The sequence below is a fragment of the Cherax quadricarinatus genome, chromosome 43 (assembly GCF_038502225.1).
Source record: "Cherax quadricarinatus isolate ZL_2023a chromosome 43, ASM3850222v1, whole genome shotgun sequence".
NCBI lineage: Eukaryota > Metazoa > Arthropoda > Malacostraca > Decapoda > Parastacidae > Cherax > Cherax quadricarinatus.
In genome coordinates, this window is record NC_091334.1 from 19406139 (window position 1) to 19432296 (window position 26158).

General features: G+C 42.5%; 1 protein-coding gene across 1 annotated transcript; it reads right to left on the reverse strand.

Moving 5' to 3' along the window:
- Positions 1-599: 599 nt before the first annotated feature.
- On the reverse strand, positions 600-26158 carry LOC128705574 (chitinase-3-like protein 1). The gene is made up of 10 exons (XM_070093474.1): positions 26123-26158; positions 25649-25864; positions 25005-25136; positions 24093-24350; positions 18980-19165; positions 17619-17756; positions 16745-16894; positions 2715-2752; positions 1976-2144; positions 600-841 (listed from the first exon to the last, which is right to left on the reverse strand). Exons 1-10 carry the CDS (start codon positions 26156-26158, stop codon positions 719-721), a joined length of 1446 nt encoding a protein of 481 aa, XP_069949575.1. The 3' UTR covers positions 600-718.

Consider the following 26158-nt stretch of genomic DNA (forward strand, 5'->3'; position numbering starts at 1 on the left):
TGTTGTGGTGTTGGTGGGTGGCAAGTGGTTGTAGGGCTCGTAAGTTGGCAGGTGGTTGTAAAAGTTGTTGTAGGGACTGAGTGATGGTGTGTAGTTGTTCTTGTGATAGTGGTGGTGGTGGTGGGCGACTGTAGCTGATTTGGTGGCTAGTCTGGTGGTTGTTTTGGGTGGCTGTTTGTTGAAGTGGTCGTAGTGGTGCTGGTGTTTGTAGGTGGTTGGGGCGGTACTGAAGATCAATGGCTGGTTGAGATAGTTGTGATGGTGGCGGTCCTGAGGATCAGTGGTGGTTGAGGTGCTGAGGATCAGTGGTGGTTGTGGAGGTGAGAATCACTGGTGGTTGCGGTGGTGAAGATCAGTGGTGGTTGAGGTGCTGAGGATCAGTGGCGGTTGTGGAGGTGAGGATCACTGGTGGTTGCGGTGGTGAAGATCAGTGGTGGTTGAGGTGCTGAGGATCAGTGGCGGTTGTGGAGGTGAGGATCACTGGTGGTTGCGGTGGTGAAGATCAGTGGTGGTTGAGGTGCTGAGGATCAGTGGCGGTTGTGGAGGTGAGGATCAGTGGTGGTTGTAGAGCTGAGGATCAGTGGTAGTTGTGGTGGTGAGGATCATTGGTGGTTGTAGTGGTGAGGATCAATGGTGATTGTGGAGGTGAGGATCTGTGCTGGCGAGGATCAGTGGTGGTTGTGGTGGTAAGGATCAGTGGCTGGTTGTTGTAGACACATCAATGGTTGCAGAAGGAAGTATCAACAAGGGAAGGATCCTCACACTGCAGAACGTTTTGATTCCAGAAGAGACCATTGGGGCACTGCTCGAGGTGTGGCGACCCCTGGTAGCACCAGTAGTACTGCACGACAACAACGAAAATACTTGTTATCAACAAAACCCACAATACCAATGAGCAACAATACATTTCGGTGTATGTATACACTGAGAGGCATACACACTGTATACATGTATATGCACAACAAAGCTACACTAAAACTGAAGACTTAACGTTAATATTAAAGATCACAACTTAGTTATGGAAGTATTAGTAATATATTTAATATTTATTCATAGCAATTTTCAATATATTCTGAAAATGATGTTTTCGATTTACTTATAGAGCAAACTGACCAGGAACTTGAAAATAGCGTATAAAAGAGAAAAAATAAAATGCTGGGGCTGAAACAACTGGCACTTAGACCCAAAATTGGTGATCAAACTTTGAAACACGTTTCGGTCCGTATTAAATCATTATCAGCTCTCGGCTTGATAATGGTGCAAGATGGACCGAAACGTCTTAATAATAATAATAATAATAATAATAATAATAATCTTTATTTCTACAAGTGCATGTAGTACAAGGTATATAAACAGCTGATTTCAATGATATAATACTATATAGAACGCCCCTTGTGATGCACAGCATTTTCTGCAAATTAGGTCAATTTTGCCCCCAAGATGCGACCCACACTAGTCGATTAACACCCAAGTACCTATTTTACTGACAGGTGACCATAGACAGCAGGCGCCTTAAGGAAACACGTTCTAATGTTCTCAGCCATACCGGGGATCGATCCAGGGACCTCGGTGTGAGTGCGCTATCAATCGAGCTACGAGACCTCTAAATGGTTCAGGACGTGACCGAAATGTCAACATTTGTCTCTCCAGACTGTGAGTTATTTGTGTTTTGTGTACTTTGTGTCTAGTCCTGGATAAAGCGTCATAATATATGTTTGTATACAAACACAGTGTCTTCCTCACGTAAGGAGCAAGTCAGTAGGTGGGTCGGTGCCTATGCAACTACAAATAAGTGACATATACTCTCTCTTGAGTATATATCTAATGGATATAATCCATAAATTTTAAAGGGGTGGACCGGTAAGCCAGCTGAAAGCAGCTGAAGACCAACGTCAGGAAACATTTGTCCAGTTTTCTGACAAACCTTACCTAACCTCTCTCTCTTGTTACACGCTAGTATCAAATATAATCTCACCTTGTCACAGTCTTCGGCAGCATAGTACTCGTTATCCACCTGACAAGTCCACATGTTGCAGTTGGAGATGTCAACATTCTCTTCCCAGTTGCAGATCTGAAGCACGTCATCCCAGACTGTGCCACCAGCACACAGCATCACTATGGCCTGCCCGTCCCGGCACTCCCATATATATATATATATATATATATATATATATATATATATATATATATATATATATATATATATATATATATATATATATATATATATATATATATATATATATATATATATATATATATGTCGTGCCGAATAGGCAGAACTTGCGATCTTGGCTTAAATAGCAACGCTCATCTTGCCATATAGGACAAGCGAAAATTTGTGTATGCAATAATTTCGCCAAAATCATTCTGAACCTAACGAAAAAAATATATTTCACTGTGTTTGTTTAGTATTAAATTACTGTAAACAAATCTAAAATATATTTAGTTGGGTTAGGATAAAATAAATTGTTCTTCTTATAATAAGGTTAGGTAAGTTTTCTAAGATTCTTTTGGTGCAAAATTAAAATTTTTTTTTCATTAACATTAATGAAAAAAATATATCTTTAAACGTATAAGAGAAAATTTTACAAAGGACTTAATTTTAAATGAGTTCTTGCTAATTGACCAGTTTTACATATTCGGCACGACATACATACATATATATATATATATATATATATATATATATATATATATATATATATATATACAGCTCAGTAGCCGTGCTTGTGATCCATGAATCACAGTCCTATAACAAAATCATTAATCAATTTCCGATTTTTTAACACAGTGGCCGTCTTCCACCGAGTTAAAATGACCCCCCCCCCCAAAAAAAAAAAAAAAAAAAAAAAAAAAACACGTTCACCATCACGCACTCACTGCCTTGCCAGAAGTATGCTGACATCACAGTTCAAATGATCTGAAGTGCAACATCCTCACCTCTCCTACTGAGTGCAGGCACTGTACTTCCCACCTCCAGGACTGCAACATCCTCACCTCTCCTACTGAGTGCAGGCACTGTACTTCCCACCTCCAGGACTGCAACATCCTCACCTCTCCTACTGAGTGCAGGCACTGTACTTCCCACCTCCAGGACTGCAACATCCTCACCTCTCCTACTGAGTGCAGGTACTGTACTTTCCACCTCCAGGACTGCAACATCCTCACCTCTCCTACTGAGTGCAGGTACTGTACTTCCCACCTCCAGGACTGCAACATCCTCACCTCTCCTACTGAGTGCAGGCACTGTACTTCCCACCTCCAGGACTGCAACATCCTCACCTCTCCTACTGAGCGCAGGCACTGTACTTCCCACCTCCAGGACTGCAACATCCTCACCTCTCCTACTGAGTGCAGGCACTGTACTTCCCACCTCCAGGACTGCAACATCCTCACCTCTCCTACTGAGCGCAGGCACTGTACTTCCCACCTCCAGGACTGCAACATCCTCACCTCTCCTACTGAGCGCAGGCACTGTACTTCCCACCTCCAGGACTGCAACATCCTCACCTCTCCTACTGAGTGCAGGCACTGTACTTCCCACCTCCAGGACTGCAACATCCTCACCTCTCCTACTGAGTGCAGGCACTGTACTTCCCACCTCCAGGACTCAAGTCCAGCTACCAGGTTTCCCTGAATCCCTTCATAAGTGTTATCTTGTTCAAACTCCAACAGCACGTCAGGTCATTACAATGAAAGTTATTATAAGGCTTAAATTTTAACACTTATAACTTGTTTTGTAAACAAACCATTGTGTATTGTAAATAACTCATTATCGTGTATGAGCTATACTGTAATGCCCGAGTAAAGTGGGACTGGTAGAGTGGCACTGGTAGAGTGGCACTGGTAGAGTGGCACTGGTAGAGTGGCACTGCTAGAGTGGCACTGGTAGAGTGGCACTGCTAGAGTGGCACTGCTAGAGTGGCACTGCTAGAGTGGCACTGGTAGAGTGGCACTGCTAGAGTGGCACTGGTAGAGTGGCACTGCTAGAGTGGCACTCACACAGCGCAAAATTAATACAAAAATGCTTTCAATTAAGATACACCAGCGTTTAGCGTTTGAAACCGATCAGAAGAGGCATTCTTTAGTTAATACATGAGAAACTATTTAATAACAGTTACAAAATAGAATTTACACAGCTTTGTTTTAGTGATGCCCACCAACGGCGAAAGTTTGAAGCCTATTAGAAGAGGCATCTTCCCCAGGCTGAGGGACTGACCACTGACTTCCCCAGGCTGAGAGACTGACCACTGACTTCCCCAGGCTGAGGGACTGACCACAGACTTCCCCAGGCTGAGGGACTGACCACTGAGGGACTTCCCCAGGCTGAGGGACTGACCACAGACTTCCCCAGGCTGAGGGACTGACCACTGACTTCCCCAGGCTGAGGGACTGACCACTGACTTCCCCAGGCTGAGGGACTGACCACAGACTTCCCCAGGCTGAGGGACTGACGACGGACGTCCCCAGGCTGAGGGGACCACTGACTTCCCCAGGCTGAGGGACTGACACTGACTTCCCCAGGCTGAGGGACGGACCACTGACTTCCCCAGGCTGAGGGGACCACTGACTTCCCCAGGCACTGACCACTGACTTCCCCAGGCTGAGGGACTGACCACTGACTTCCCCAGGCTGAGGGACTGACCACTGACTTCCCCAGGCTGAGGGACTGACCACAGACTTCCCCAGGCTGAGGGACTGACCACTGACTTCCCCAGGCTGAGGGACTGACCACTGACTTCCCCAGGCTGAGGGACTGACCACTGACTTCCCCAGGCTGAGGGACTGACCACTGACTTCCCCAGGCTGAGGGACGGACCACTGACTTCCCCAGGCTGAGGGACTGACCACTGACTTCCCCAGGCTGAGGGACTGACCACTGACTTCCCCAGGCTGAGGGACTGACCACAGACTTCCCCAGGCTGAGGGACTGACCACAGACTTCCCCAGGCTGAGGGACTGACCACTGACTTCCCCAGGCTGAGGGACTGACCACTGACTTCCCCAGGCTGAGGGACTGACACCTGACTTCCCCAGGCTGAGGGACTGACTGACTTCCCCAGGCTGAGGGACTGACCACTGACTTCCCCAGGCTGAGGGACTGACCACTGACTTCCCCAGGCTGAGGGACTGACCACTGACTTCCCCAGGCTGAGGGACTGACCACTGACTTCCCCAGGCTGAGGGACTGACCTCTGACTTCCCCAGGCTGAGGGACTGACCGCTGACTTCCCCAGGCTGAGGACTGACCACTGACTTCCCCAGGCTGAGGGACTGACTTCCCCAGGCTGAGGGACTGACCACTGACTTCCCCAGGCTGAGGGACTGACCACTGACTTCCCCAGGCTGAGGGACTGACCACTGACTTCCCCAGGCTGAGGGACTGACCACTGACTTCCCCAGGCTGAGGGACTGACCACTGACTTCCCCAGGCTGAGACTGACCACTGACTTCCCCAGGCACTGACTTCCCCAGGCTGAGGGACTGACCACAGACTTCCCCAGGCTGAGGGACTGACCACAGACTTCCCCAGGCTGAGGGACTGACCACTGACTTCCCCAGGCAGAGGGACAGACCACTGAATTCCCCAGGCTGAGACTGGACTTCCCCAGGCTGACCACAGACTTCCCCAGGCTGAGGGACTGACCACTGACTTCCCCAGGCTGAGGGACTGACCACTGACTTCCCCAGGCTGAGGGACTGACCACTGACTTCCCCAGGCTGAGTAAGTAAGTAAGTAAGTTTATTCAGGTATACACAAATACAGTTACATAGAATTATCATACATAGCAGCATATGTGTAGAGAACCTAGGATAACCCAAAAAAGTCAGACAGAGTGACTTATTTCCATTGGGGTCCTTTTACCTTATTATTATAATATAAAGGTTATAATATTTTCTTATTATTCTATAATGAAGATAACATCTTATTATCATACTAAAAAGACTATCTACTACACGAGGGTCATTAAGACTATCTACAATACGAGGGTCATTACTAGGAATAAGGTAAAATTTACACGTATGTTAGCTAAAAAATAGAAAATCATTCCCCTCCCTTTCTGTAGCTACATTCATCAGACACCTTTTGGCACTCTTCTTGAACTGGTTCATGCTATGACTGGCTTTGACATGTGCGGGCAGTCTGTTCCATTCCTTTATTGCTGTACAATAAAAGGTGTTTGAAGCCTGGCCAATGACTGTGGGTACTACAAAGTTGTGCTCTCTCCCCCTAGTACTATGATTGCTTTGGTTCCCAACCTTGACAAAATTGACAGCAAGATATTCTGGACATTGTTTGTGAGCAATTTTATAAACATGATTTAGCTTCAGTTGTTTTACTCTGTCTTCAACATTCAGCATATCCAACTGCTGTAATTCATCCTGGCCTACATGTTCTCTTGGTCCCAGCCCCAGGATGAATCTTACGATTTTGTTCTGGGTGATTTGCAGTCTATCTTTCAGTTTTTTTGTCAAGGCAGAGTACCAAGAAGAGCAAGCGTAATCCATATGGCATTGTATAAGGGCTAGACATAGGGTCCTGCGAGCCTCAGTAGGTAGACACTGTGCTTGTCTATACAGGAACTTCAGTCTGGCATTCGCTTTCTTTACTACACTGTTCCCTATCAATTCTCCTGACATGCATGGGTCAAAGGGGATTCCCAGATATTTTACTGATGAAACCAAAGTGATGGGCTCCCCATTACACTGAACATTAAAATTATTTACCCTTCTCAGTTTATGTTTCGTGCCAAAGAGAATGGCTTCAGTTTTCCCTAGGTGTAATGATAGTTTGTTGTCTACTAACCATTTGCTGCAGGACTCCAGTTCCAGTGTTAAAACATTAGCAATATCTTGTGGGTCTTTACCTGACACTAACAGAGCACTGTCATCTGCATACAGTAGGAGTTTGCACTTGACACTGATAGGCATATCATTGACATAACATAAGAATAATAAGGGACCCAGAATACTACCTTGGGGAACTCCACATGTTATCGGCAGGGGTTCTGATTCTGTTTTGTTGATTTTGACTATTTGTCTCCTGTTGCTAAGGTAGGACTTAAACCAGTCTACAGAACCTATACCGATAGCTTGAAGTTTATTACATAATATATTGTGGTTGACAGTATCGAAGGCCTTTTGCAGGTCTAAGGTTACCATACCTATGAGGTTCCCCTTTGACATTTCAGTTCTCAGGTAATCCATCAGATTAATAAGGGAGGTGTCGGTTGAGTAGGATCTTCTAAAGCCCGATTGATAGCTATGGAGAATGTTGTTGTCATTAAGGTACTTAACTACTTGAGAATACACCGCCCTCTCTAGAATTTTAGATATTATACTGAGTATACTAACAGGCCTATAGTTGCTTACATCAGACCTACTATTTTTCTTGAAGATAGGAGTAACTCTGGCCTCCTTGAACCCCTCCGGTACGGTATTAGTGGTGATTGATAGATTTATTATGTGAGCAATAGGGATTGACAGTTCAGAAGCACCATCTTTTAGGAACTTAGACGGGATGTTATCAGGGCCTGTGCTCTTAGTTGGGTTTAACCTGCTTAGTTCTTTTTGAATAAAGTCATGAGATACACTTACTAGTTGACAACTGTTTGGGGTTACCCCTTTATTGGTATAGTATGTTTGAAACTTATCAGAGTCTGTGTTAAAGGTATTTGATGCAGCTGGTAGTATACTTACTAGTGTTGATGCAACAGATGTGTAGTAGGAATTAAAGCAACTTGCCACCTTAGATGTTTCGTGGCATACCTCATTATCGACAGTGAGTACTATGTTAGACCTATCTACTGGCTTATGGCTATACATACAATAAGTGTCAGGGGCCCGAGACTGTTCAACTGCCTCCCAGCACACATAAGGGGGATTACCAACAGACCCCTGCAGTCTTCAAGCACTGGACAAGCACCTAAAGTCAGTTCCTGATCAGCCGGGCTGTGGCTCGTATGTTGGTTTGCGTGCAGCCAGCAGCAACAGCCTGGTTGATCAGGCTCTGATCCACCAGGAGGCCTGGTCTCAGACCGGGCCGCGGGGGCGTTGACCCCCGGAACTCTCTCCAGGTAAACTCCAGGTATACAGATACAGATACTAATGCCGGAAAAAAAATCCCCCCCCAGTACCAACAATACCACCAGTCCGATAACATTCTTCTTTGCAAATATACAGGGTCTAAAGCCAGCAACAAACAACAAAATACCTTTCATCCGTGGACTGCTTGCAGAGGCAAAGGCAATGTTCGCGGCTTTCACTGAGACCCACATAAAGGATCACTTGGACAACGAAATATGGATCCCAGGTTACAACCTATACAGATGTGACAGAGTGAACAGGCAAAAGGGGGGGGTTGGCCTGTACATTGCAGAGTCACTTGTTTGCACAGAACTGCTAAATGCCTCAAATGATGTAGTGGAAGTTTTAGCAGTAAAGGTCGAGAACCAAAACCTAGTCATTGTGGTAGTCTACAAGCCTCCGGATGCAACATCCCAGCAATTCCAGGAACAGCTGTTAAAAATTGACCACTGTCTGGAAAATCTTCCAGCTCCTGCACCCAACATCTTGCTCCTGGGGGATTTCAACTTAAGGCACCTAAAATGGAGGAATATAGCAAATAATATTGTTGCAGTAATAACACCAGGAGGCAGCTCTGATGAAAACTCACACTCACGCGAGCTTTTAAATCTCTGCACAAAATTCAATTTAAACCAGCAAATAATAGAGCCTACTAGACTGGAGAATACACTAGACCTCATCTTCACTAACAATGATGATCTGATAAGAAATGTCACCATATCAAAAACAATATACTCAGATCACAACATAATTGAGGTTCAGACATGTATGCGCGGAGCCCCAGACCGACAAAATGAGACTAGTCACGAGGGAGCATTCACCAAATTCAACTTCAATAACAAAAACATAAAGTGGGACCAAGTAAACCAAGTCCTAACCGATATAAGCTGGGAAGATATACTAAGCAACACAGACCCCAACTTATGCCTAGAACAGATTAACTCGGTGGCACTCGATGTATGCACAAGGCTTATTCCTCTAAGAAAAAGGAGGAGTAGATGTAAAATAGAAAGAGACAGGCGCTCCCTTTACAGGCGACGGAAAAGAATAACAGAGCGGCTAAAAGAGGTCAATATATCTGAAATGCGTAGGGAGACACTGGTCAGAGAAATAGCAAGCATCGAACTTAAGCTAAAAGAATCCTTTAGGAGTCAGGAATCGCGGGAAGAACTAAAAGCCATAAATGAAATCGAAAGAAACCCAAAGTATTTCTTCTCCTATGCCAAATCAAAATCGAGAACAACGTCCAGTATTGGGCCCCTACTTAAACAAGATGGGTCCTACACAGATGACAGCAAGGAAATGAGTGAGCTACTCAAGTCCCAATATGACTCAGTTTTTAGCAAGCCGCTAACCAGACTGAGAGTCGAAGATCAAAATGAATTTTTTATGAGAGAGCCACAAAATTTGATTAACACAAGCCTATCCGATGTTATCCTGACGCCAAATGACTTCGAACAGGCGATAAATGACATGCCCATGCACTCTGCCCCAGGGCCAGACTCATGGAACTCTGTGTTCATCAAGAACTGCAAGAAGCCCCTATCACGAGCCTTTTCCATCCTATGGAGAGGGAGCATGGACACGGGGGTCGTCCCACAGTTACTAAAAACAACAGACATAGCCCCACTCCACAAAGGGGGCAGTAAAGCAACAGCAAAGAACTACAGACCAATAGCACTAACATCCCATATCATAAAAATCTTTGAAAGGGTCCTAAGAAGCAAGATCACCACCCATCTAGAAACCCATCAGTTACACAACCCAGGGCAACATGGGTTTAGAACAGGTCGCTCCTGTCTGTCTCAACTATTGGATCACTACGACAAGGTCCTAAATGCACTAGAAGACAAAAAGAATGCAGATGTAATATATACAGACTTTGCAAAAGCCTTCGACAAGTGTGACCATGGCGTAATAGCGCACAAAATGCGTGCTAAAGGAATAACAGGAAAAGTCGGTCGATGGATCTATAATTTCCTCACTAACAGAACACAGAGAGTAGTCGTCAACAGAGTAAAGTCCGAGGCAGCTACGGTGAAAAGCTCTGTTCCACAAGGCACAGTACTCGCTCCCATCTTGTTCCTCATCCTCATATCCGACATAGACAAGGATGTCAGCCACAGCACCGTGTCTTCCTTTGCAGATGACACCCGAATCTGCATGACAGTGTCTTCCATTGCAGACACTGCAAGGCTCCAGGCGGACATCAACCAAATCTTTCAGTGGGCTGCAGAAAACAATATGAAGTTCAACGATGAGAAATTTCAATTACTCAGATATGGTAAACATGAGGAAATTAAATCTTCATCAGAGTACAAAACAAATTCTGGCCACAAAATAGAGCGAAACACCAACGTCAAAGACCTGGGAGTGATCATGTCGGAGGATCTCACCTTCAAGGACCATAACATTGTATCAATCGCATCTGCTAGAAAAATGACAGGATGGATAATGAGAACCTTCAAAACTAGGGAGGCCAAGCCCATGATGACACTCTTCAGGTCACTTGTTCTATCTAGGCTGGAATATTGCTGCACACTAACAGCACCTTTCAAGGCAGGTGAAATTGCCGACCTAGAAAATGTACAGAGAACTTTCACGGCGCGCATAACGGAGATAAAACACCTCAATTACTGGGAGCGCTTGAGGTTCCTAAACCTGTATTCCCTGGAACGCAGGAGGGAGAGATACATGATTATATACACCTGGAAAATCCTAGAGGGACTAGTACCGAACTTGCACACGAAAATCACTCACTACGAAAGCAAAAGACTTGGCAGACGATGCACCATCCCCCCAATGAAAAGCAGGGGTGTCACTAGCACGTTAAGAGACCATACAATAAGTGTCAGGGGCCCGAGACTGTTCAACTGCCTCCCAGCACACATAAGGGGGATTACCAACAGACCCCTGGCAGTCTTCAAGCTGGCACTGGACAAGCACCTAAAGTCAGTTCCTGATCAGCCGGGCTGTGGCTCGTACGTTGGTTTGCGTGCAGCCAGCAGCAACAGCCTGGTTGATCAGGCGCTGATCCACCAGGAGGCCTGGTCACAGACCGGGCCGCGGGGGCGTTGACCCCCGAAACTCTCTCCAGGGCCACCTTAGATGTTTCGTGGCATACCTCATTATCGATAGTGAGTACTATGTTAGACCTATCTACTGGCTTATGGCTATACCCCAACTGTTTTAGTTGTTGCCAGAGCTTTCTGGGGTTATGCTTATACTCTTCAATTTTTGAGCAGTAGTGCTTTGCCTTTGCTCCTTTTATAAGTCTCTGTACTCTGTTCCTCACCCTTTGGAATTCATTTAGTGCTGCAATATCCTGTCTGTTTGCTTTAAATCTTTTTAGCAGCTGGTCTCTGAATTTCATATTATCTAATATCTCAGTAGTCATCCAGGGTTCAGTTCTTCGTTTAATCCTAACCTCTTTAACTGGTGCAATATTATCAAGGATGGTAGTGAACATTGTTTTGAATTTTTCCCAGGCATCGTTTACGTCCGTGCAACTTGTTATCTCTGTCCAGTCACAATTGTGTAGCCTATTTACCAGTGTTTCTTTACTGTAGTTTCTAGTTGACCTCATTTTTATTGTCCTGTGTAGGCCTATCCTATCCCTAGTGATTTTCCTGGTGCAGTAAATGATGAAATGATCACTAAGACCTGTGGTAATGACGCCTGACTGACTAATGTTCTCAGAGCGGTTACAAAGTATGTGGTCAATTAGGGTGGCTGAGAACTGTGTGATCCGGGTTGGTGTATTAATTAGTTGAGTGTAACTATTTAATCCTAGAATTTGCTTATACCTTTTGCATAGCCCGTTATTTTGCTGCTGAAAACAGATATTGAAGTCGCCCAGTATTATTGTCTCGCAATTGTTTTCAACTCCGGACAAGACTCTGGAAAAGTCTTCTAAGAACTGGTCCTGGGTAGGAGGGCGGTAACTAGTTCCTACTAAGATGGGTTTGGTCTTGGGAAGCAGCACTTCAAACCATAGAATCTCCAGTTTATTGTTATTTAAATCAGGTCTTGGGTTGTAAGCTAAGTCATTTCTAATGTAGGCACATACTCCACCACCCTTTCTGTTCCTATCTAAGCGTTTTATATTGTAACCTTCTATTTTGACCTCGTCGTCAGTCACCGTATCATCCAACCAAGATTCAGAGATGGTTATAACTGCCGCCCTAATTTTGTTAGCTAGAATCCTAATCTCTGCCAATTTAGGAAGAAGTGATCTTGCATTGACATGAATAAAGTGAAGGCCTGTTTTCATAAAACAATCATAATCATCAATATATGGCAATGGGTCATTTGTATTAAAATTAGGTAAATCAATGTCATCACTGCTAAAGGGTAACTGTGCCAAAGTGCATTTGTTACACACAAAATGAATTCTGGCACCGTTGCTATAATTGTACATACATTCCAGATCGCTTTCCACTCCCTGTACTGGGTGATCTTTTACGTAATATCGGAGATAACAAAGTCTTTTCAACCCTAGATTTGTTACAAGGGTTTTGGCAAGTCCCTCTTCACGAGGACAGCCAAGAACTAACTGCATTCTCCACTCCTACAGGTCATTATCACTTCCTCCGTATGGCATTTGGATTACGATCTTCCCCTATCACGTTCTCAAGGCTCATGACTAATATCTTTAGAGGTCTCATAGGTAATGCACTTATGGTGTACTTAGATGACGTAATCGTCATGTCTAAAGACGTGGATACACACTTGAAAAGACTTGATGTAGTACTTGGTAAGCTTGAAGAAGCCAATTTAAAGATCAAACTGTCAAAATGTCAATTTTTCAGATCAGAAATTAAGTTTCTTGGTCACGTAGTCACTCCTAGAGGGGTTACGACTGACCAAAGTAAAGTAACTGCAGTACTAAATTTTCTTACTCCCAAAACTGCTGATGCCGTAAGATCCTTTGTGGGCTTAGCAGGTTTTTATAGATCTTTCACTGCCAATTTTTCTTCCATAGCTGTTCCTCTAACTGAGTTGCTTAAGAAAGATGCTCCTTTTGTTTGGACCTTCCGTCAAGAAAGAGCATTCCAAACTCTAAAAGAAAAGCTAACTACTGCTCCAATTTTGAAATTTCCAGATTTTTCTAAGCCTTTCTATCTGACAACTGATGCTAGTTCAATTGGCATAGGTGCCGTACTAGCTCAGAAGACCGATGGCAAGTACAACGCAGTTGCATTTGCTAGCCGAGTCCTTACGAAGGCTGAACGTAATTATACAGTAACTGAGCAAGAAGCTTTAGCAATAGTATGGTCTTTAAAGCACTTCCGAGACATTATTTATCAGTACTCTGTTCATGTCTTGACAGATCATGCTCCACTGATACCCTTATTCCAGAACAAACAACCTACTGGAAGGTTAGCTAGATGGACCTTGACTATCCAAGAGTTCAATCCCACCTTTGAGCATTTACCTGGCAAGTCAAATGTAGTCGCAGATGCCTTATCGCGACATGTTAGTATAGTAACTGCAGACCCTCCATTTAGTGCTGAAGATGTAAAGAATGCTCAACGAACAGATCCCATGTGGTCTGGTGTGATTCGATTCCTGCTCCAGGAAGATCTTATTCTGACTGTGAAGCCACCAGCTCCCATCAGTGACTTTGTCATGAACCAAGAATTACTGTATCGAACAGCCGAGTTGGGTACTCCTAGCAGAAGAGTATACCAGTTAGTAATTCCACAGTCACTAGTGAATGTAGCCTTACAGCTAGTTCACGATGTACCAGGTGTTGCACACCCTGGTATGGATCGTTCAGTAAAACAAGCCAGATTGAAATACTTTTGGCCTCGTATGGCAACTGATATTTCTGAGTATGTTAGGAAATGTAGTGTCTGCATGCAACATAAAGGCAATGCTAATGGTCCTAATCCAATCCAAGTGTATCCAACTACTAGCGAACCTTGGGAAAGAGTTGCGCTTGATTTGTTAACTAATTTTAAATGTTCCCTCCAAGGTAACAAACATCTGTGTGTTATGGTAGACCATTTCACCAGATATTGTGAGTTAGTTCCTATTGCAGATAAGACTGCCGAGACAGTAGCTAAAGCGTTTAAAGAACGCATTATCTGCAGGCATACCACTCCTAAGTCCCTAGTAACAGATAACGGAGGTGAATTCTGTAATGAAATTCTTGAAAATTTGTGTACCTTGTACAAGATCACTAAATCCACCATTGTTCCTCATCATCCTGCCAGCAATGGGTTAGCGGAACGAACCAATAAGAAAGTACTTGATGTCTTGAGAGCTACTATCAATCCCAACAGTGAAACTTGGGATGAAGTTATACCTGATGTGCAGTGTGCTATAAATTCTGCTTACAATGTTTCTATAGGTGACACTCCACATTATGCATTGTATGGTGTAGATAAACGTTTGCCTTATGAGTTGTTATATTCTAATCCGAAACCAAATTACAACCCTGATGATTTCATAGCAACTCGTACCAGCTTAGCTCAAAGTGTTTTTAGAAGAATCCGTGAAACACTTCATAAATCAACAGTTGAATTTACAAGAGTCGCAAATACTCGAGTAAAGCCATCCAAAATCAAAGTAGGTTCGAGAGTTATGTTGACTAATTTTAACAAAACGTCTGCAATGCCAAAGCTTGATCAAAAGTTTGTTGGTCCTTATCGAGTAGTTGAACATATCACTTGTAATAAGTATAAGGTTAGAGAGATTAGTACTGGTCTGTATAAAGAATCGCATTTGGATCATATGAAGTTAGTATGTGATGATAATGATGTTCCAACCCAGACTAATGTGACAGACTCTGACAATCCTCCTGATCCTGTACTCTCTTCCTCTGATACTCAGTCAGATGATCAACCTGAATGTCGTTATTCCCTACGTACACGACAGGTATTGAGAAATCCTCAAGTATCATTTGTAACTTCCAATTCAGATTTGCCTCAAATACAGCATGAGTTAGCCAATGCTACAGAGTTTGATCCTCCCAGAGATGACACCCATTCTGCATATGTCAATCACACCCTAGCAGAGTTGGGGTTAAATGTAAATACCCTGTATAGATGAATAATTACAGTATCAACTTATCAGTATCCAAGAATTTTTTTTTGTGTGTTCGTGTTCTCTCCGCATTCTGAGAGTTAACAGTCTAGATTTGCGTGCACCGAATCTGCCTTTCTGTTAAACACTCTTTCTTTGTATATATTCCTTCCTCAGAATCCGTAGATCACATGAATACAGATCGATCGATCAAAATTTTTGTTTTTTATCACTTGTAATCTCAACGTAGAGTTCGTTGTTCATTTGTTGAGTTTTAAGTTGTACTATAGTATACCTTGTATTGCATTACAGTTTCAGTTACGTAAGCTTTCATTCCAATGTTCTACTTATGTATCTATAATGTTTAATGTTGTGTACTTTGACATTGTATAGAATCAGCCCTAGCCGTACCTGCCATCTCTAGTTTGTATTAGTTGTATGTCGGGACGACATACGTTAGCGTCGCCGAGCTCTCAGTAGTAGTAACCAGTTACCAGTCTCAGTAGTAGTAACCAGTTACCAGTAACCGTCCGTTGACTCAACGATCAACCGTCTCTGCCTGAGTCACTATCTGAATTCATATTGTGCTGACCTCAGCAGTATAAGGCCCCCTCACATAGGGTACTGCAGCCGGCTAGTCAGTATTACGAGTGTAGCCAAGGAGATAGGTAGGGCTGGCAAGGGCTCCCTCCGCATAACAGCAATTATAAGTAATAACAGCCTACGTGAGTATTTCTACCCTAATCCACGTATCGAACTCCCACATGATAGACTGACCACCTCAAACTTCCCCAGGCTGAGAGACTGACCACCTCAAACTTCCCCAGGCTGAGAGACTGACCACCTCAAACTTCCCCAGGCTGAGGGACTGACCACCTCAAACTTCCCCAGGCTGAGAGACTGACCACCTCAAACTTCCCCAGGCTGAGAGACTGACCACCTCAAACTTCCCCAGGCTGAGGGACTGACCACCTCAAATACTCTTTCTCCAAGGTTGATGGACTGGTTACATCATCTTTACTTCGCTACTACACCTGCTGTACTTGACTGAAGAAGCCTATTGTTTAGGCGAACCGTATCAATAATAAAGATTCCCAACTGTTACACGTGTCTCATGTGTTTTATGTGTCTCATGTGTTTTATGTGTCTCATGTGTCTTATTCATCGACTCGGTATTTAATACCACTATCAACATACAAGAGAAAAGATCGTTGTCACATTTATACATATACAAGAAGTATACGATAATATGTATATGGGATCTATGGTGGAGATTATAACATAGAGGTAAGTGTAAGACGGGGATATAGAATTTTTGTAAAGAGGGAATGCAGGCAAGAATAGGAATATTTCCCAGAAAATAAATGGGATTGGGAGAGGGATTTGTTTTGTCACCGCAGTTGTTGAATATCTTCAATGATGTGGTTGTAACAGATGTGACTGTTAGTGTTTGAGAGTGCTGTAGTTTTAATAGATTATGAATCTGGCTGTGTGCAGCGTGTTCAGATGAATACAAAATGAGTGAGAGATCTCATTGGGTACAAGTATTTAATTTATGAGAATGAATAAGCATCACAGGTAGGAGGTGAACAGATCGGTCTACAGAGGTGGCAATACTCACCAGCACGTCTCCCCCGGTCGGCTCGCTGAGAGCTCTCTTGATCGACTTAATGATGTGGAAGGGCTCAGAGTAGCAGAGGCTCTGGAAGTCGTCTGTGTCGATGGTCCACACCATGGCTCCAGCCAGACCCTTGTTCTTGGCCAACCGAGCCTGTGAGCACACGACACACGTCAATAGTGTGATATGGCACAGGTCAATCATATGAATAGGGATACGGACAGGAAGTGATGCGGAGGACAGGTTACAGTACTTGGATAGGAACGGGGACAGATGCAGGTACAGGAAAGGTACGGGGACATTTAGAGGGAGCTAGGTAGAGCGAGAATTGCGACAGTGGGAGGTACAGGAACAAAGACATGTACTGTGACTGTGACAGACAGGGACGGTGACATGATTACAGACAGGGACAGGGGCAGGAACAAGGACTGGGGCAGGAACAAGGACTGGGGCAGGAACAAGGACTGGGGCAGGAACAAGGACTGGGGCAGGAACAAGGACTGGGGCAGGAACAAGGACTGGGGCAGGAACAAGGACTGGGGCAGGAATATAGACAGGAACATGGACTGTGCCCGGGGGAGGGAGTAGTAGGAGTAAAGAAACAGGTTAAGCAGTACGGGCTGTCACGGGATCAGGAAGATTGAGACAGGTACGGTATTTCCACCGACTATGAAGCAGGTTTGAAAAAAAAAATAATTAAATATAATTATTTTAAGTGTTAAACCCTGCAGGCCTGAATAATATGAAACAAAATCGAATATTAAAGGCGTATTTTAAAGAAAAAATAGAGATTCCATTATGCCCGGCAAGGTTTACTCCCTTCAAGAGGGCGTCTTGTTGCCGGTGAAGGGTTCTTCATGCCCAGGAATAATGTTACCTTGAGATAGACGGAGTCAGCATCGTCATAGCCACACCAGATCTTGTCAGATTTGCAGTAGAAGTAAGGTTCGTGCAGCGCCGGGTCGTGCACCACCGTGCAGTCGTTGGTGCTGTCCTCAGAGAGTCGCTCACAGATCTGACCAGGGAACCGACCAATATTATAGTGACATTAATGTTTTTTATTATTTGTAGGTTCTCCAGTTCTGTCCCGGCCAGGGTCTTTTCCAGATGGTGACCTGGCGGCATTAATGGTATGCAGTACTGGTAAATAGATGAGTAAAATACATGTGCAACACCTGGTATCTTTAATGCCGAAGCCTACTCAGCAGGTTTAAGAGGCACGTAATGTTCATTTTTCCACTATAATCTACCTTGTATATAATTGCTATCACATTTGCTTTGTCTGTTTCGTAAGGTGAAGTCTGAGCTGTGCTCAGCTGTGCTCAAACCTCAAAGATTTGTTAAGCTATACCGTGAATTAAGGAAAGATTCTAGACTTCACTTTACGAAACAAACAAAGCAAAGGCGATAGTAATTATGGATAAGGTAGATTATAGTGGGAATGAATATATTATTAGAAGACGGATAAACTTATGTGCTCCTTAAGTTACCTCTGTATTCGATTAAAGAAGCCTGTTGAACAGGTGAAATATTTCAGCCTGTTGAACAGGTGAAATATTTCAGCCTGTTGAACAGGTGAAATATTTCAGCCTGTTGAACAGGTGAAATATTTCATCCTGTTGAACAGGTGAAATATTTCAGCCTGTTGAACAGGTGAAATATCTCTGGTTATCTTTCTAATACTTTCTGTCTTCCCAGAGTGAGACTCTGGGAAGACAGGAAATATTAGAAAGATAACCAGAGATATTGGAATGAGAGAGATATCATGTTATCACACTAGACCCCACCAGGAAGGGTCCCTTGATGCCACTAAAGGGCTTTTGATACAAATAATTGGAGCGGATCTCCTCTTGGGAAATTAGACACATGTGCGACACTTGAGTATCTTTATTGTGGAAACGTTTCGCCACACACTGGTTTCATCAGTCCAGTACAAAAGAGAATAGTTGAAGATCGGGAGTTTGAGGAAATTAGTCCTTCAGCCTGGAGTCAATGTAATCAGTCCACCAACCAAGCCTGATAAACTGCGGGACTGATTACCTCAAACTTAATCTGATATTCAACTATTCTTCTCTGTATTGGACTGTAGAAGCCACTTATCTACGACCCTTCTCTTGTATGAAAATTGATTGCCTTCCATTTCCCAGGGCACCGTATGACACCTGCTAGTTTACCTCTGCCCGAGGACATAATAATATACCCACCTCATTAAGACCCACCTTATTAACATCTACCTACCTCATTAGTACCCAAAGTGCCAGACAGGCGGATGTAAGGGCCAGGATTCCCAGGATTGTGTGCTGGGGCGAGCATCCCGTGATCATTGATGTCATCCAGGGTCCAGCAGCGACCGTAGGCAGGTATACCCAGAACCATCTTCTCCGGTGGTAGCCCCAGGGATAAGTAGTAATCCACTGTGTACGCCTGGAAGTAACGATACATACATGTGTAAACATCTTTATACCATTACAGGTTGATGAATAACACGTGTGTAACACCTGGAATACAAAGGTGGCTTTATTACTGTATTTAGTGGACGTAGTTTAGAGGTGAAGATGAGGTGTTAACTCCTTCAACATTGACAGAACGTATTCAGTCCCTCAGCCTGGATAGTTGTTAGGTAAGGTTCGTCAGGAATCAGGACAAGTGTTTCCTGACGCGGGTCTTAGTTGTTCAGTCCCTCGGCCCTGATTGAAGGTGCTCAGCTTGACACAGCAACACCATAGTGTCTTGGTACAGGGAAAGTCTTCTGCAATTCCTTTGCTAAACAACTCAACAACAACAACAACAACAAACATGGCTGACTCCCCCTCCAACTCCACTCCCTTCAAAGGATTCACCCATGATAACTCAGGTATGATTATTCCTGACAATATCAAGGACTACATCGTTGCTCTAGAAAATGAAATCAAAGATATCAAAGCAACACTCGAGCGACGAGAATCCAAGATAACCAACCTCGAGAACAAGATCCAAAACCTTGAAGAGAAGATTACATCGGGAAGTGTTGACACAGAAAATACTCTAAAAGCAGCTATAGCCAGTCACACTGAGCAAATAACAACAATAAATATGAAGGTTGAAGAAGCAATCAAGGACTGGAATCAGAACATGCACACTCGACTAAATGAATACCTTGATTTCCAAGACGACAAAACTGAACAAGATAAGTTGTCCGATGCAGTTATAATAAACAGTCCACACATTCCAAGTGACATAACACAAGCACAGTGCAAAGAAACTGCTATCAGGATAATACAGAACCACGTACAAGTCATCGTGCAAAACAATGAAATCAAAGAAACACGTTTGCTAGGAAAACCAGGAAGTAAACACAGTATAATGATCCGACTTCATTCATACGATAAAAGAAAGGACCTAATTAAATCAGCAATTACAATGAAAAATGGAGTGTACATAAATGAGTGTCTAACAAAAAAACGTCAAAACCTTCTGTTCAGGCTGAGAAAACTTAAACAGGAAAACAAAATACATCAGTGTTTCACGCGAGATGGGAAAATACTAGTAAGGAAAACATCAACAGGACAACAATATACCATCTCAAACGAACATGATTTCTCTACCTTCCTTAGAAAAGCTGACATTTCTGTAACAGATTAGATAAGTGCCCTTAATACATATATACGTGTGGTGCATATAGTGTACGTTACTATTATATTGTGCATTATTATTTTTATTATTTTTCATCACTAGCTAATGCCAACTACCTCCAATACTCTATACTTCTTTCTTACTGCTATTAATTGCTCATAATTTTAAATTACAAGTCAAATCTTACTCCAAATTAATAATATTCATTATTCTTACCTGTCCATTTAATTTTGTTTATCACTACTTGTTTTTTAGTCACTTTTTATTGTGTATGCAATTAGTGTATATTCCAATTACTTTTTTGCAAGTACCAAAACTATCTTTTGCTAGCTAGTACCAACTACCTCATTTTTTTTTACTTTTTATTGTGCAATAAACTGCTCAATTTATTTAATATTACAAATCAGATCTTACTCCTAAACCAATATTATTTCATAGTGACCATCTGTCCATTTAACTTTGTTTACCATTACTTAATTTTAGTCCCTTATATATTTTCTCCTTTATTTTAGCTTTATATAACTACCCTAGTTTATATATTCACAATTGTTAAAATAATCAAGGTGCTATTCTCAGGTGCTAAAGTAGAATAAGTTCACAATTTTGCCATTATATTCCAAAGCTCATTTATTTGATTACCACTTTATTGTTCACCACAACTTATATTAGTCCCTTTTATATTATAATTTTATACTATAATTCTAACTTTAAAAAATTACCTTTATAGTACTACCTACTATCATATTCCCAAGCTCCATTATTTGATCATCACTTTATTTGTATTAGTCCCTTTTATATTGTCTCCTTTATTTTAGCTTCAAAAAAAAAAAAAAAAAAAAAAAAAAAAAAAAAAAAAAAAAAAAACTACCTTAGCTCATTATTTTACATTTGTTAAATAATTCAGGTGCTATTTTTTAGCTTAAGACTATTTACTTTGTTTTATACTTAATTCTAACTATAGATTCACTACAAATCTTATGATTACAAGCATTGATCCTGATACCAACCTCTTATTTAATGACTTAAATGAATCAAACAGTTACTGTAATTACTACACTGCAGAACAATCAAAGGCACTTCTCAGTGCCAACAACAACATAACTATCTTTAACTACAATATCAGATCTTTAAGCAAGCATTACGATGACCTCATAGCATTACTAAATTCCTTACATGCCAATATGTCCATCATTACACTAACTGAAACCTGGCTAAAGCCTGATAGTACAGATGTCTATGCCATTCCTGGTTACACAGCCATACACAACTGTAGGCCAGACCAACAAGGGGGTGGCACAGCCATATACTACTCAGACCAACTAGAATGTATCACTAATACTTGCACAAGGGATGAACATGGGGAATATATAATAGCTAAATTCAAATCCAAATACCTACAAAAACCTCTCACATTGATAAACATCTACAGAGTTCCACAGTCAAACATTAGCCAATTTAGTCAAAACCTAGGAAGTATGATAACTGATGCACGCATGAACAAAGATCACTTACTACTCTCAGGTGACTTCAATATAAATCTCCTGCAAGACCAGGACCCACACGTTACTGAATTCACAAACACAATGAGTAACTGTATGTTGCTACCAACAGTAACAAAACCTACAAGAGTTACAGAGACTAGTGTTTCCCTACTTGACCACATCTGGACCAACACCATATCCCCTTTAAAATCAGGCATAATTACAGATAATACCACAGACCACTACCCTACTTTCCTCATAACAACTCTTGGTAAACTACCCCAAGACACTACTAAAGTCACCTTCAGACTTCACAATGAGGCAGCCATTAATAACTTCACAACAGCAGTAGCAAACATTGACTGGCACACTGAGCTAGAAATCTATACAGATATTGACGAATGTATTAATAATTTTCTAAAAAAAAACCCAATACCTCATAACAAGCACTGACTAAACAGATACAGTAAGAGCTTTGGCTAACACCCAGAACAGTGGACAGCCTAATAAAAATACTAATGATGCTATTATACACATGCTAGAACATATATACACTGCAATAGAGAAAAAAGAAGTCCCACTGGGGACCATGACTTGCTCCATGACTTGCTCCACGTAAAATTGTCACACTATTGTATAAGAGGGCACTCCCTCAACTACCTCAAGTCATACCTCAGCAACAGAAGCCAATATGTGTACGCAAATGGGGCAAACTCTTCTGCACAACCAATTACAGTTGGTGTCCCACAGGGAAGTGTCCTTGGCCCTCTTCTCTTTCTCCTATACATAAATGACCTACCAAATGCTTCGCAATTACTCAAACCCACACTATTTGCAGATGACACTACATACGTCTTCTCTCACCCGAGCCCAGTCACGCTAGCCAATACTGTAAATACCGAATTACAGAAAATATCTACCTGGATGAGGACTAACAAACTTACACTAAACATTGACAAAACCTACTTCATTCAGTTTGGTAACAGAGCTACAGATGTCCCTCTTAACATAATGATAAACGGATCACCTATCACAAAGCTAACAGAGGGAAAATTCTTAGGAATCCACCTTGATAATAGACTCAAATTTCATACACATATACAACAAATTTCTAAGAAAATTTCCAAGACTGTAGGCATACTATCGAAGATACGGTACTATGTTCCACAGTCAGCCCTCCTGGCCCTATATCACTCTCTTATTTACCCCTATCTCACCTATGGAATTTGTGCATGGGGCTCAACAACAATTAACCATCTCAGACCACTAATTACCCAACAAAAGGCTGCAGTTAGAATGATAACAAATTCTCACTACAGGCAGCACACTCCACCAATATTCAATACACTAAACCTACTCACCATACAAAACATCCATACTTATTACTGCACCTATTACATACATAGAACACTTAACTCTGATATTAACCCTCCCCTCAAACATCTCCTTGCCAACCTCAACAGAACACATGACCATAACACAAGGCACAGATCACTCTTTGATGTTCCTCGTGTCCATCTCACACTATGCAAAAACTCAATGCACATAAAAGGCCCTAAAATCTGGAATTCATTACCTGTAAATATAAAAGAAACACTACCTGTTTATAAATTCAAGTCTCTTCTCAAAGATCACTTACTCACCCAAAACCAAATAAATACTGAATAACTGAACCTTATAAATTGTATATCTTAAATGTTTCTCACAATTATATCACATAAATGTTAAACCTAAAACCCAATCTAACTTTTTAATTTTTTAAATACACTACCTAACAGAATACTCCATTCTACTGAATGTACAACAATGCATGCAACCATATGACCTGTCTTTGTAATACTCATTTGTGCTTTATAGTTATCTGTTTACAATAATGTTTTATCACTGATTTCATCATTGCTTAGTTAATCTTAAGTTAATTTTAAGCCAGCCCGTAATGCTATGCATAGTATAAGTGGCTTTGGCATGCTGCTCTTATCTGTATTTTTTTGTACCTCTGTTTGTATGCTCAAATTATTAAATAAATAAATAAATAAATAAAGAATATTAAACTAACCAGTTCCTCTCTGAACGCTCACACACGCTAATAGCTTCAACTGTTTCCTATGTCTGGCGGCGAACTTCATACAAACCTTTGAGTAGATATGAGGTTAGAAACCAGTAATGCCGGTCGATGAAGATTAAGTAACAGAGCCAGGAGCCAAGACTTGATTCCCGAAAACATAACTCGGTGAGTACAACTGGATGAATACACTCACCACATTGTAATAGATATCTTCGCCCGAGTCCAGGTAGTATCTACAGAGAGGAGCGTTGTGATGGGTAAAGTTATCCCAGGCACCATGATAGTCGTAACCCATCACATTGATGATATCGAAGGCCTGGGAGAGGGTTGGCAAGTCGTATGCTTCATCAATGGTATCCTTGCCCGGCGAGAGTGCCCCTGAGAGCAGCAGCGGAGGTCGGTACTTATCGAACTCCTCACGGAACTCCTGAATCAGCGTCACGAAGTTTGCCTGGAGGGAGTGAAAGGATTTTTTTTATATTCAGTAAGTGGTCACCTTATTGTACAATGTACAGGATAGTTGCATTGTTGGAGCACCCGCAGCGTGCGACTGCTCTATTCAAGATGGGAATACCTGCAGTGTGGGACTACCCTGATCATGATGGTAGTTACATGGTGGAAACACCTGCAGTGTACGACTATCTTCTTTTGAACGAGAGTTACACTGTGGGAACACCTGTGGTGTGGCTACGCTATTCTACATAATTTTGCTATTTGGCCATTGACTGTGGTAGGGATGGTCTTCTTGACCAGTTATTGTGGTAGTGGGTGATGCTGGTAAACCATTCTGATAGAAGTGGTTTTCTTGGCGAACAACTGTAGTGAGGTGGTGTTAACTGGCGAACGGCTTTGTAGTGAGTGGCACTGTTGGTAAACGATTGTAGTGTTAGCGATTGTGATAAAATTACAAGTATAATATCATTCAAGGGAGATGCTTTGATGATGGTGAAGGGTTCTTAATTCAAGAAATATGAGGTATCTTCCCATTTTTATGGGATCGAATCTGATTACCTCCCATTCCCCAGGTTCTGTATGACGTCTATGGGTTGGGCGCTTCACTACGGAAAATAAAAATTCACCTGGAGTATACGCCCCCCCCACTCACCTTGTCGTCAGGGTTGCCCCCTCTTAAACCAGGGTACTCCCAGTCGACGTCGAGACCGTCGAAGCCGTGTTCATTGACTAGTGTTATGGCGCTGTTGATGAAGGTCTGCCTCTTGTTGGGGTCACTGGCCATCTGTGGGAGCAGAAGTCAGTTTTAGTGAGGCACTAGTGACTGGACTATGTTGTTTACTAGACTTAAGTCAGGCACTAGTGACTGGAACATGTTTACTTAAGTCAAGTGACTGGAACATGTTCTTTACTAAAGTCAACGACTAGTGACTGGGCCATGTTATTTACTAGACAAGTAAAGGATTATTGACTTCATGTGGTTTACAAGAATCAGGAGAATGACTAGGACATTTAACATCCTCGTTATGAGAATCAGGGACCCCTTATCACTGATTTACCATTCAGTTCTCTCTAGCTCTGATTTACCATTCAATCCTCCCTAACTCTGATTTACTATTCAGTTATTCTTGGATCTGATTCACCATTCTGTTCTCCCTAAATCAAATTTACACAAAAAATGTTCTCTTAGGCTGACATTAGACGGATAATTTGTTCATTTTATAGAAGCACCTCCAGTCATGGAGTAGTCGTTGAGAAACCAATCGGAAATCGTTGGACCCCTTCGTTCTGACTTACCACGGAGAAGTCGTCGGACCCCTCGTTCCATCCTCCCACAGCAAGGATGGTCTTCAGGTTGGCATTCTTCTGTTTGAGCGCCACGAAGCGGTCATAGGCACATTTACCACCCAGCGGTGGGCACAGCTCGTTCCATGGGTCCAGAACCTGAGTACACGCAAAGGTTTTAAAGAATGCACCAGGACCTTTGTAGAGTGAATATGGTAATGCTATATACTATCGACAAGTTGATAAGTAAGACACATGTTCAACAGTTAAGTATCTAAACCTTTCGCCTACACAGTAGCCTTCTTCAGTCGAGTACAGATGAGGCAGCAGAAGTATAGAAGTAAAGGGTGATGGACTGATTACATCGTCTTTACATCTCTACTGCTTCTGCTGACTGCTTTGTACTCGACTGAAGAAGCCTACTATGTAGGCGAAACTTTACGGAATAAAGATACCTAACTGTTGCACATGTGCCTTACCTATCACCTTTGTAGAGTGCAAGAAGGAGTGTGAATTCTGCAT